Source organism: Periplaneta americana, chromosome 6 (assembly GCF_040183065.1).
Source record: "Periplaneta americana isolate PAMFEO1 chromosome 6, P.americana_PAMFEO1_priV1, whole genome shotgun sequence".
Classification (NCBI taxonomy): domain Eukaryota; kingdom Metazoa; phylum Arthropoda; class Insecta; order Blattodea; family Blattidae; genus Periplaneta; species Periplaneta americana.
In genome coordinates, this window is record NC_091122.1 from 38,614,072 (window position 1) to 38,627,035 (window position 12,964).

The 12,964-nt window shown below is 34.0% G+C and overlaps 1 protein-coding gene across 6 annotated transcripts in view; it reads left to right on the plus strand.

Moving 5' to 3' along the window:
• The window catches only part of Smr (Smrter), a 404,162-nt gene that overhangs the window by 371,931 nt on the left and 19,267 nt on the right, over nt 1-12,964 (plus strand). For 4 of the 6 annotated variants that reach the window (XM_069827907.1, XM_069827904.1, XM_069827908.1 and 1 more), the window contains exons 11-17: nt 1,421-1,714; nt 3,236-3,543; nt 4,373-4,526; nt 5,959-6,161; nt 6,595-6,738; nt 9,817-10,030; nt 11,094-11,362. In XM_069827907.1, the coding sequence (XP_069684008.1) occupies nt 1,421-1,714; nt 3,236-3,543; nt 4,373-4,526; nt 5,959-6,161; nt 6,595-6,738; nt 9,817-10,030; nt 11,094-11,362 (1,586 nt within the window). The remainder of the gene's footprint in view (nt 1-1,420; nt 1,715-3,235; nt 3,544-4,372; nt 4,527-5,958; nt 6,162-6,594; nt 6,739-9,816; nt 10,031-11,093; nt 11,363-12,964) is intronic. The other 2 variants (XM_069827906.1, XM_069827910.1) reach the window with 2 other exon arrangements.

Sequence of the window (12,964 nt, forward strand, 5' to 3'; positions counted from 1 at the left end):
TCTATTGTTATAAATAGGCCCCCGGATTTTTATGTAATATGAAAGTGCGAAATATTTACATAAAAATGTAGTAAATATCGGGGAAATATGTCATTAAATATGTAGTATTAATGAAATATGTAATTTAAAATCACCATTTATTTATGCATTAAATTCACAAAAATGTCTTCACAATTTAACTGGTCAGTTGAAGTGGGAGGATATAACCTGGAAAGTGAATTGCCATTTCCACCTCATTATATAGTTTGCAAATACAACTTGTCTTTGCCACAATTTATGCTTTTTTTTTTCTTGAGCCTTAAGATTTCCTAGAAAAGTATTTTTCTGTGACACACATAATGGTATTTTGATTTGCCTGACACCCGACCCAAATCCCTCCCTAATAGCCTACTTTACGCTAGTGAACAGTGACACCCTTCTCATAACTGCACATTTGTGTGCAATTCTCATATTATTATTAATAGCCTACTTTCGATTTGTAACATAGTTAAATGACTGGCGCACCTGACCATCCCAGATTCTGAGAAAGCACTAGGGCAAATGTATAAGATTCTGAGAAAGCATTAGGGCAAATGTATAGGGTTGAGGCACTCCGAACTACTATGTTTTACAGACAAAGAGTTGTAATCCCTAGTTTTATGTTTGTTTTTTTTTTTTTTTATAAAAGAACTATTCTCTTAAGCCAGCTTTAGAAATTGAAGTATTTTCTACAGTTGTGAACAAAACATAACGACGTCAGTTCCGGGCCCTCCCTCTATACCAGTATCGTGTACTATAGCGAGAACAAAAGGTGGCCCTCCAATTGGAGTAAAGAGCAGGGATGTTAAGACATATATCCAAGTATAGAGTATATGAAAAAAAATTCAATAATTTACTCTGAAAAATAAAAAGAATTTAATAAAAAAATTTAAAACTCAATAATTGCCTATATATATATATATATATATATATATATATATATATATATATATATGTTACATTCTTTACATAATATGTAAAATATGTAATATTACTAAGAATATGTAAAAATATGTAAAATTAAACTTAACTATAACCATATCAGAACCACAAATCGCCGACATTTGTCATTTTCAGTAGTCTACAAGCAAAGGAATGCAATATGTAATTACATAAGAATCCGGTCTCTAGTTATACATTGGGACTCTTAAACTTTTTTCTTCATGTATTAGGATTTACAGTTTAATTAAACTGTTGTACAAGTTGGTCAACAGAAATAACTGTTCATCAGCAGCTCTTGTTGTTTTTAGTCGTTGTTAGTTTGGGTTTTAATGTGAATATTAAATAAGAGTATTTTATTCATTATTCTTAAGCTAATTTGTATTGTTTTGTAATATTTTATGCAACTCAATTATACGTAATTTATTTTACTATACTTGTTTTCTTTTCTTTGTTGTTTCAGAAAAAGGTACTGCACATCCATGTATTGTGTGCAAGACACAAATAGACCAGTTCCTGCAGTCACGACCCTTGCTTCGAACACATGCTCAATATTATGGGCTGAGCGAAGATGAAGTGACTCCAGGGGCACGGGTATGCAACACATGTCGTTGTAAGTCAGTACGCAGCCGTTACACTCACTGTCCACTGCTTTCATGTCCAAACAGCAAGAGCAGAGTAAAACGACTGAAGTCTCTGCCGGGAAAATGGAGTGAAATCCCCCCTGAAATCAAGGACCCAGTCATTGCTGAATTTCGTAAGTTTTATTCATAGTTTATAGTGCTCCAGTATTAAGTTTTCTTATTATTTTGGAAATAATTTTGTTACCTTAAAATATAAATAGGAAAATGAAGAAGCAAATGAGCATTTATTGTTTAATAATAATAATAATAATAATAATAATAATAATAATAATAATAGTTAAGGCCATTCGGCCTTCTCTTCCACTCAACCAGTATGATAGAAAATTACTACAATGCTATGAATATGGTGCAAGTGTAATTGCATCTATTCCCATTTTGATCAGTTATCTATCCGATTGTTGTGATTTGTAGTCTACCTTTCATCTCCAAATATACATCACATTTTTATATGTATTTTTACGCTTATTCCAAAATAAAGTAGGTTCTGACTATCTGTAATAAGTCAGTGACCTTAGCTGTTATGACAAAACTATTTTTTCATATAATAGAATATAAAAATATCAAAAGAAAGATTACAGTCCTCACTTTATTTCTGAATGATTGTATTTACTTGCTCTTTGATCGAAGAAATCACATATATGAATATTGTGTGTGTGTGTTTGTGTGTGCGTGCGTGCGCATCTGTGGTGTGATTGCTATGGTATGGTAATTGTAATAATGGACTCATTGGAAAGAACATTGCAATGAACTGGTTGTGGATTGGATGTTGCTAGTGTCACTAATGTAGGGATTTAGTAGTAAATGTTGATTAACTTGTTAAAAATAAGTACAAAAACTACTGTATATTAATCTTTTCATGTCGTTAAGTAACCATTTTGAAGTATAGGTGTGTTTAAATCCCTAGTTTGTCATTATATCTTTATTAACCATTTACTTTTAAATCTGAATATTTTAGCTGCATTCTGTCTCTCTAAATTCTAATATTTAATTTTTACTGAATGAAATAAGATACATGTTATATCTACTGTACTCCAACCACGAGAAAGTCTTTGGGGACTGAGACGAAGTGGGGTAATGCTGTGAATGAATGTTGATGTCATAAGATGTCATAAGGTCACACACGTGGGTACTCGTATCTGTATTGGCTAGCTCTCACAGCTCAAACCATAACATTGATACACACATATTGATACTACCCCAGTTACAAAATTAGATCACTGTTAATCTTCTGGTCTTTTAATCTCTCCATACAGGAAATAACATATGCAGGAGAGCGCATGGTTTTTAAACTGACGTTATAACAGTAATATTATCTATCTACTTCGCTCCAATAGATGATGCAATAGTAAGCACATTCCTTTCACGGTTGATCTCCTGGTTGGAGAACAGTAATGCTTCTACATTTTTGTTGTGAACAATTTATTGTTCTATTTCTAAAAGAGGCTTCAACAACATTCTACCTTAAAAAGAAAACATTCTAAAATTGATAAATTCACTGTTCGTTGCATTCATTGATTTTATAATACTAAAGCTTCTTATATTCTACCATATTAGTCTTGTACTCAATTATTTCTGCCATTATTTTGTGCTTTTTTTTTACATAAAAAATAACTGTCTTACTTCGATATTTACAGAGATACCACCAAATGTAACTAAGTGCTGTTCAGCATGTTTCAATCGCATCTCACGACGAATGGCACCTCATCTCCAAGATTCGGGCAGTGCGCAAGGTGAGGATGGCGACCACAGCAGTTCTCAGCAATTGCGCTGGACAGAGGAAGAGACGGAAGCTGCCAAACGTGCCATACGTGAACATGGGACCAACTGGGCCAAGGTTGCAGAGAAGGTTGGCTCTAATAAGACTCAACATCAATGCAAGAACTTTTATTTCAACTACCGCAAGAAACTTGGTCTTGACAACTTGGTTCAAGAGTACAACAAGGTAACAGTTCATTGATGCACTTACACTGAACTTTAACACAATGGCGTTCATAAGATCGTTGTCTTCACTACCACCTCTTTTGGCAATAAGGATGAAATAATGTCATAAAGCAACAATATTTTTATGCTTGAAACTTTCTATGAACTTAATTATTCCTGGACATTACTGTTGTGATTGCAATGAATTATATATTTTATATGTGAATTGTCATACTGTGCTAAAGCTCTCTGTTCTACTCTGCTATGATAATATTTCAAGATGAAAGCTGTAAGTTTAGTGAATCTAAAGCTTCAGTGTAATAGGCAGAGTCAAACAGAATGCAGACGCTAAAAGATAACAATCTTCTTTTTTCTATGTACATTACTTAACAGACAAAATTTACAACTTGCTTGTAAAAATTAATGTTTGACATTACTAACACAGTCAGAAGAGGTTACTGGAGGAGAAAATACATTAGGGTTTTTTGATCTGTTGCAGATATGTAATTTGAATTCATTCCTTCGAAACAATTTTCATTAGGCTCATGAAAACAAAGAATTTGATGGTAAAACACTACTTCATCATATAAGCAAATAGGAACTCATATCATAGTCTTCTTGACAATCAGATCCAAAATAACTGGAATAAAATATATTTAAGCTGGTGCTAGAATAATTGGAAAGGTTTGAAAATTTTTATCAAATTATTATGTAAGAATGAATTAGAGCAAATGGTATTCCTGTACTTGATATTTAAACTTGAAATTGTAAGATAATATTATGAGCAAAGTGGAGTATCTTTGGAAATACATTAAAATAATTTTCTACTCTGAATTATGTGCAATTTATAGAATCATCTTGGTGAGGAGAGAAAACCTACAGTAACAGATGAGGAAGAATCTGGGTCCAGTACATCTTCTTGTGATGAGCTGACTCCTGGTGGTATTCCACGTGACAATAGTGACACAGACAGTGCTGCCTCACCTGGGAATCGAGAACAGACAGGTAAAGATACGTATATTGTGTAATCGATCAGCATTGGCCAGTCTTCCCTCTTAGGCTTCGCATAGAATCCATTTATCTTAATGTTGTCTATCATCTGATATCTTCTTCCGCTCCAAACTTTTCTTCCGTTCATCATTCCTTCCAGTGCATCCTTCAATAGGCATTTTCTTCTCAGCAAGTGATCCAACCAATTTCTTTTTTCCCTTCCGTAATCAGTATCTGCTTTATTCTTTCTTAACCCACTCTTTCTAGCACAGCTTAATTTCTTGTTTTGTGTGTCCATTTTACATGCTCCATTCTTCTCCATATTCACGTTTTATTATTATTATTATTATTATTATTATTATTATTATTATTATTATTATTACTACTACTTATTTTAAAATCTTTTTAAATAAAGAGGAGTTAATGTGCATTATGCAACGAGCCTATAATGGTAGTAATTAAGACGCGAGTATGTTTATGAAAAGATCGCAAGCGAGTTTCATTATTTTCATACGAGCGTCTTAATTACCATTATAAGCAAGTTTCATACGACTTTTTATGCTCGACCATATTTCTAACTTGAAATTATTCATAAATATTCAAGTTATTCTTATCTGACTGGGGAGCGGAAATGACCTTGTGCAATATCTCCTAAATTGTGAGATGTGCGCAGACGCGAAAGTATTGATTTTTTCCCAGAAACAAATGTCATTGACCTTGATATAATCTAGAGAGTAAAATAAACATTAATCTTGATATAACCTTGAAATTGATTTAGACATTGAAAAACGAGATGACAAATTGAATTTATTTGAATATTATTTACAATTAACGCTAATTATTATAGTAACAGAACATAACCTTCTGCGACAGTATTGGATTTCCAGCCTTCGTGACGTTTCGCTAGTTGTCTTTCGATTGTATATCCGAGAATAATCGATACTTGCGCTTTCATATTGCTACAATGGTGTTTTCTGATTGGTGGAACACCTGAACTTTAATGAATAGTTGTACTTTAATGAGGTCCATTAAAGGGATGCTACCAGATGTATAATTACAAGATTTCGGCATGGTCGAGCATAAAATTAATTAATTATCTCCACATGTAAATTAATTTGAAATGCAACATTGCTACAGTCATTAAATTTGTATTTGGAAGAGGATTTAAAATTGTCAGAATTAATTTAATAATAAAATTGTAAACGACATAGTTTCAATACCACTGGTATTTCATTATTTTATTCAGTTTCAAAAAGTTATTATTTCTATGTAAATACTCATATATGTATTGTCGGAGATTTGTATATAATTACGCAAAACAGTGAAAGAGAGTTCAGACCACAAATCATAGTCACTGCTAGCATATCATGTTTTCCCCTGATCGTATTACTGTAATTGCATAAAATGCATATTGAGCAACTTTTAATAAACTTCTTCTCTATTCAAGATGACAAAGTAAACGCAAGTGGAGCTGCAATGGATAGCAAACTTGAACGAGACTTGCCAAACAATGGTAGTGGGAGTAGCAATGGACCTGGCTCTGTGGCAGGTTTGAGAGTCATTGACAGTGATGGAAGGACTCAGGGACAGCAAGGACAGTCTTCCCAGGCCAATGTTCCTACCAAGGAGGACTACGATAGTTCAGCCACAGTAAGTATTGAAATTATATCAGTATTGCATGAATAAGAATGGGGAAATGGAACTTCATGCATAAAAAATAGCATTGTTCTCTATCAGTAAAGAAGTTACAGAAATTACAAATATGAACATTAAACATTAATGTGTGCTACTCATTACTGTATCCATGTACCATTGCATTGGGTATACATAGCAAGCTCATCACTTATCTCCATCTGGTGCCATGGTAAAGAATACAGGACACTCTCCTGTAGAGAACCTGTTTGATTATGTGGTGAAGTGCATAGTCACAGGGTAGGACTTTGCTTAAATCCTTTGCCACATTTCCACAAATCTACGTCTGATGTTGTATACTTTGTGAAGGTTTGACATCAGCGGTAGACCTAAGAGTTTAATTAAGGAATCAAAAACTCGTTTGATCTCTAATGAAAAACATATGTTGCAGGAAACTGCAGATGAAGCTGGAGCTGATGGGGACTCCAGACAATCTCCCAAAAACATAGGTGGCAATGTTACCTATCCTCCTCCATCTACTTCTATCACCACGGTGACAGTTAGTCAGTCACAAACACCATCGCACCAAGGGGAGGTAAGTGCTAGTCGTTGCAACACACGTTACAAGGGATACTTAAAAGGCATAATAGGATTTTCAGTAAGAATTATTAGATTGAAATTGAATTTGTTATATCCAAAGTATACTAGTTCCATGGTAGAAAGTCGTTATATTTTAAACTGCAATGGTTTATCAGTTTCTTAACTGTGATTCAGACCACTCTTCTCTGTGCAAGTCTTGCAGAAGCTGAACAATTCTTTATACAGGGTGTCCCATTTATCTTGACCACCCAAAATAACTTTGTACGCAAGTACCAAATGAAAAATTGTTTCATACAAAAGGTGTACAACTGAAAGGAGGAAATAATACTAATGGGGAGACAACTTTGTAGCTTTATTTATTAATGAGATACGAGTACTATACTGTTTTCGCTGTAAGAAAAATCCTAATGTAAACACAAGCACGTGGCTGTCATACCCGTGATTGGCTCACAATCGAAACACTCACATATAATCTTATTATTACTGTATACTGCAATGTAAATTTCCCCCGTGATATGCCTCAGGTGAAACACGGGTTGTAACCAATTTCTTGAAAAATAAAATAATAAATAATAATAAAAAAAAGCACGTGGTACTGAAGTATGGCTTCTGCATCCTCGGTGTGTGTGGTTATTAAACATAAGAGTGGAGACCCTCTCAAAAGCGGAGAAAAACAAATAGTCTTAAATGTATATAATAAGTTATGTGAGATTTAATTACAGTAATTATAAAGTAAATGTTTCCTAAGCAAATGAATACATAGTAGTGAGGTTAGGCCTACTTGACAAGTAACGGGAAATGTTTAACATGAAACAGAATATACAACAGTAGGCGGGGACATGTACTGAGAAACTATAGCGCCAAACAGCGGCCAATGAAGTCTCACTTCAGTCACATGCTATTGTTTATATTAGGATTTTTCTTACAGCGAAAAGATTATAACATTGTTTATTTAAATGACACTGTGTACTTATTATTCAGTATTTCAATGAAGCTAGTCAAGACCTGTCCAAAAATGTATCACAGTAGGTCATTCTATAGACACAGTGTTACTTGGTGCTTCGATGGCATGGTTCTTATGCATAGTACATACAAAGGAAGTTATTTTACTGAGTGGTGTAAACAATATGTAGTAGGATTACATTGCAGATACCCAGGGTCACGTAATCCATTCCACGTAGCTTTGGTTTACAGTAAACACATGAAACCAAATGTAGCGCAGACCACCCACTCAGTAATCAGTGTTCAGTAGAATAAAACCAAAGCTACGTGTAATGGGTTACCCTGAGTGTCATCTGCAATGTACTACGTATTGTTTACACTTCATCATATGTACAGGAACCATGCCGTCAAGGTACCAATAAAATTCCATTTATTAACTCGTTCTGTTTATCAGAATGACTCACTGTGACACATTTTTTAAAAGGTCTTGACGAGCTTAATTGAAATATTGAACAGTAAATACATAGTACCAATCAAAGAAACAATGTTAATACTCGTATTAATAAATAACACTACAGGGTTACGTCTCCATCAATATTATTTCCTCCTTTCAGTTATACACCTTTTGTATGAAACAATTTTTCATTTGGTGTTTGCATACTAAGTTATTTTGGGTGGTCAAGATAAATGGGACATCCTGTACAACTTTCATTTCAAACCTTCTAATTTGATAACTTACAAATTTATTTAAGTGTTCGTGTATTAGTCAGTCTGTGTAGTTGAAATAAAACCGAATGTTAAACAATACAATAAACTTATTTACACCTGCAACATTCTTAAACATTGTATCATAAATATTTTAATTTTAAAAAGAATTCTTTGGATATAATTTTAATTGTGAAGTAATGTATTCGAACTAATTAATAAGTATCGAACATTTTAAAAACGATCAGCATAAAATAGTATGTAGTAATCTACATTAGACTTTTTTACTTTTCATTATAAGAATAAGTGACACTAGTAGCATTTTATTTATTTTAACTGTAGAGGTTATTCGGTGTCGAAAATATAGTAAATTATTCTTTTTTTTTTTTTTTTTAATGTTTCCATTTTTAAGGAGTGATTTAAAAGGTCCTGGTAGAACTATTATCATAAACATAATGTAATTGATATCCACTTCTAGGAAAATTCAGCTTCTAAGGATTCATTTGAATGAATTTGCAAATACACAATCCGTTTTAGTGATCAGTTTCTGTAAAATACATTTTACATGGTGACACCGTTGTGGTGCTAGCAGCAATATGTTGAAATCTAGATCATGCATCAGTATCTCGACTGAAAAAAAAAGTGGTAGAAATGTTATTGTGATTTATAAAAACTGTACATTCAGTTGCAGTACAAATAAGTTATTGTGATTTTATAAAAATATATTGTGTGTTTACTTTAGTTTATTGTTAATGTGCGATTACTAATACCGGTAGTAAATTTAATGAGTATTAAGAATATGTCAATATAATGTAGTTAAATGCCTAAGGATGTTTTAATGTCTATCCCCAGCTCTTCCATGCTTACATTAAATGAAATCTTAAAAAGCTCGTATTTAAGGAAAAATAATTAGTCCCACCAGAGATTTCTTTAAAAACCATTTTTACTGTATTTAAATAAGAATTAACTACCAGTTCACCCCGACTAGAGAAGAAATTTAACTGAATAAATAATGCCTTGGATGATCGTCCACCTCTGCTTCGGCATGTGGGCATGAGGCCAGCAACCGGTTGGTCGGTCTAGACCCTTCACAGGCTGTAGCACCACGGATTATTATTAAATAATGCCTAAATATAGAAAGAAATATATTGTTACCTAACATTGAGTGTGTAATACAGTGGCTAACTTTAAAATGAATTCAGTGTTTTAAAACGAAAACAATATTAAACTGGCACACTTATGTGAAGAGAGACGCCGTATCTGAATTACAAGATTTTCTTGATCTAAAAGTGTTAGCGATTTTTATCATTCCACATTTTTTACTTATTTTTACTCTCGATAAGTAGGTGTAATCTGTTTGGTATTCAAATATGTACGTGTTTCGAGAATTAATTAACTGTAATATGTACGGTTTTTTCCCTTCCAGCAGGTTAATGGACCTTCATCTCCATTAAATGTCCGGTCTGTAAAGGAATTGATGTTAGGTGTCATAGAGATGCAGATTAAGAAGAACACATGTGGACAGGGTGTTAATACTGCAGTAAATGTGGTAACCAGTGAAGTGACGCCTACGATATCATCAATACTGAGAACAGATCATCGAACAGATATGCTTCGACCTTCAGCAGACTTGGCTAGAGGTAGGTTACTGAATTACTTACAATTTTTTTTTGGTACGAAATCATATAAAACCTTATATTCAAATAGGGTAATTTGTATTCATGTTGGCAATTATATACTTGAACGGGCTTACTAATAAAAACTCTATATACAGACGTTTAACTATAGTATACTTATACAATGAGTAGCTCATTTATAAGTCGTGTGTAAATTCCTTACTAATAATCACTACATGCGTCGTGTATAACAGTATAACTGTTACACAGCTACGTCATAGTTTCGTCATTACTTCATTACGAAAGGTAATAGAATATCTGAGGTTCTCTACTAGATCCAGTAGAGCGCTCTAGTGTGTCGTGTCAAGTATTGATAATACAACTAACTCTAATCGATTACCACGCTATATTTTGGTCAGAGTACAAGCTACAGCAATATTATTCTAATTGTTCTTCTGTGGTTACAAGGCAACCATCATCATAAAATGACAGTCGATGCGAACAGCTTTTAGAGGGGCGGTCATTTTTTCTCTATATACAATGCTTAAACAAGGGGTTTCCTGTATATAACTACTGCAAAGCAATTCACATTGTATAGTTACAGACTGTTTATACATCCATCGCTTATGCATGGTTTATTAGTAACGTTTTCTCTCTCAACTCAGCATAAGTCTCGTATAAAAACTATACACGGTTTAATAGTAAAACCGGAAGTATTTTTCTGTATTGTTGGATTCTTTAACCTACAAAAAAAATGTAATATACTACAGTATTTATCTGTACTGTTGCATTCTCTGGAGAGAAAAAAAATTCTGTTTCTGCCATTTGAAAACATAGCCATAGATGCTTCATTTCAGCTACAGAGTGAATTTTCTGAATAATAAAATTGGTTGTATGACGATTTAATTTCGTTATTCGTTTGAAATTTTGTGACATCCAGCATTAGTTGTATGTAATAAATTAAGAGGAGCCAAAAAAAAAAAGAATTGGTTTGACTATTTAATTTCTTAATCTTTTGTTTATTTTAGCGGAGTGCAAATAATTGGAAAATAAGTGAGTTTATATGGTATTACTTATTTGTTTAAAGATATCACATTCGTCCGTGAATACCGAGCAGATGCGAAGCAACAGCAGCAGCAACAGGCTTTGAGAGTACAACTACCTCAGGAGACATCCATAGCAACACTGTCTGTCGTGAACTCTCATCATCACAGCAACAGTGCAACTCTAGGAGGCGCTTCATTGCAGGGTTCTGGAGCCACCATTCTGCAGCATGTTCCTCAGATGCAGGCAACAATTACACCCTGTCCCACCACTGCTAATGAAATGCCTCGTGAAGGACTAGTTGTTGTTCAGGTAACCTAGTCAGCTTAGAAGTTGAGCATGTCAATTAAAATTCAAAAGCTCTACTTAACATACTGTGCATTTAAATTAAAAGTCATATTGGAAAAGATGTTGAAGAGTCATTCAAGCACCCAATTACATTTGTTCTATCAAATGTATTGACATTGCCTAGTCTCAGCACATAGAAAGCAGTTCCACATGCAGGTTACAAAAAGATACTTGCATTTTAAGGTACGGTCACACGTCACTACTTTTGCAGCGCAACTTTTGTACTGCAGCTGCAAAAGTTGCGTGTCGTGTTCACACGTAAGCCAAAAGTAGCGCGCTGCACTCTACTTTTCGTGCTGCGCAACCCAAGTGCAGCAAAAGTTGCAACTGGAGGTTCACACACAAGGCGCTACTTTTGCAGCCGCAGTCATGCTGCAGGTTTCCATCTCCATATTGACTTCTCAATATACATTTTGTGGTTATGTTCGCATTATTAATAAACTCATGCGAAAGCTTTTTTATCTATTATTTGCTTTTCTGTCCCAACTAGTATTCAGAAATTGGCATTATTTTTACTATAAAGCTTTTAAAAACGCCTATATACTTAAATGATAACCAACAGCATATTCACGTAATCAATGTTGGCAACCCTCCTGTTTGAAACTACGCTACAGAAAATTAACAAAGTGAATTATATCGTCAGCAAATATGCTCAGACTGTGTTGTGCATTTAATAACTGTTACAAATAATTTATTTTCATCACATCTAACATTAAAATGCATCTAAACAATAAAAGTATCATTGGCACATTTGGATGGCAACACTGGTCGCAACCGCAGCAAAAGTTTCAACAAAACCGATATCAAAAATGCTGCGGCCGCAACCCTGAGAACCCTGTTCATACGTCGCTACTTTTAAGCTGTGCGCAGCATGGAAAAGTAGCGGGCAGCAGGTTCGGCAGCCGCTACTTTCCAGGTTGCACCGTTGTTCACACGTCGCAGTATGAGAGTTGCGCAGTTTTTTGTATTGCATCGCTGCAAAAGTAGCGACGTGTGACCGTACCTTTATAGTAATAAGCTATGTTGCTACACTTTGCTGATGAAAATAAATACAAATCTCTAAGGTAGCGAAAATCTTCTGCAAATATTAATTGATTACAAAGAAATAGGAAAACATAAGTACCTCATATATATATATATTTATAATATAGGGTTACCAGATCTTTTGAATACAGTCTGGAGACACTCAAATAATTTTTATATATCTTGATTACAGAACTTTTAACACTATATCACTTCGAAATATGTATCTTATTTATTTCACGTGTTAAATATTAGATACAGTACCTTGTTGACAATTTTTTCAGCGTGTTATGGGCTATCTTCAGAAGTGGTTGGTGCTGGTCTTCGCGCCTTTTGTTTGCATTTCCTGTGGGAGTGTGTTTGTGTAGTGTAATGTGGAGTCAAAAAGTGTGTGTGTTCTGAAATTGAGTTGAGGATTTCATGTGGTTGTGTTTTTGTGTGCCTGTATATTTCGTATTGTTCTAGTGTGTTTAGTTTCTGGCTTTTCGGTTGAATATGTAGAATTTCCATGTCTGTGTTTATGTCGCTGTAGGTGTGGTTGGC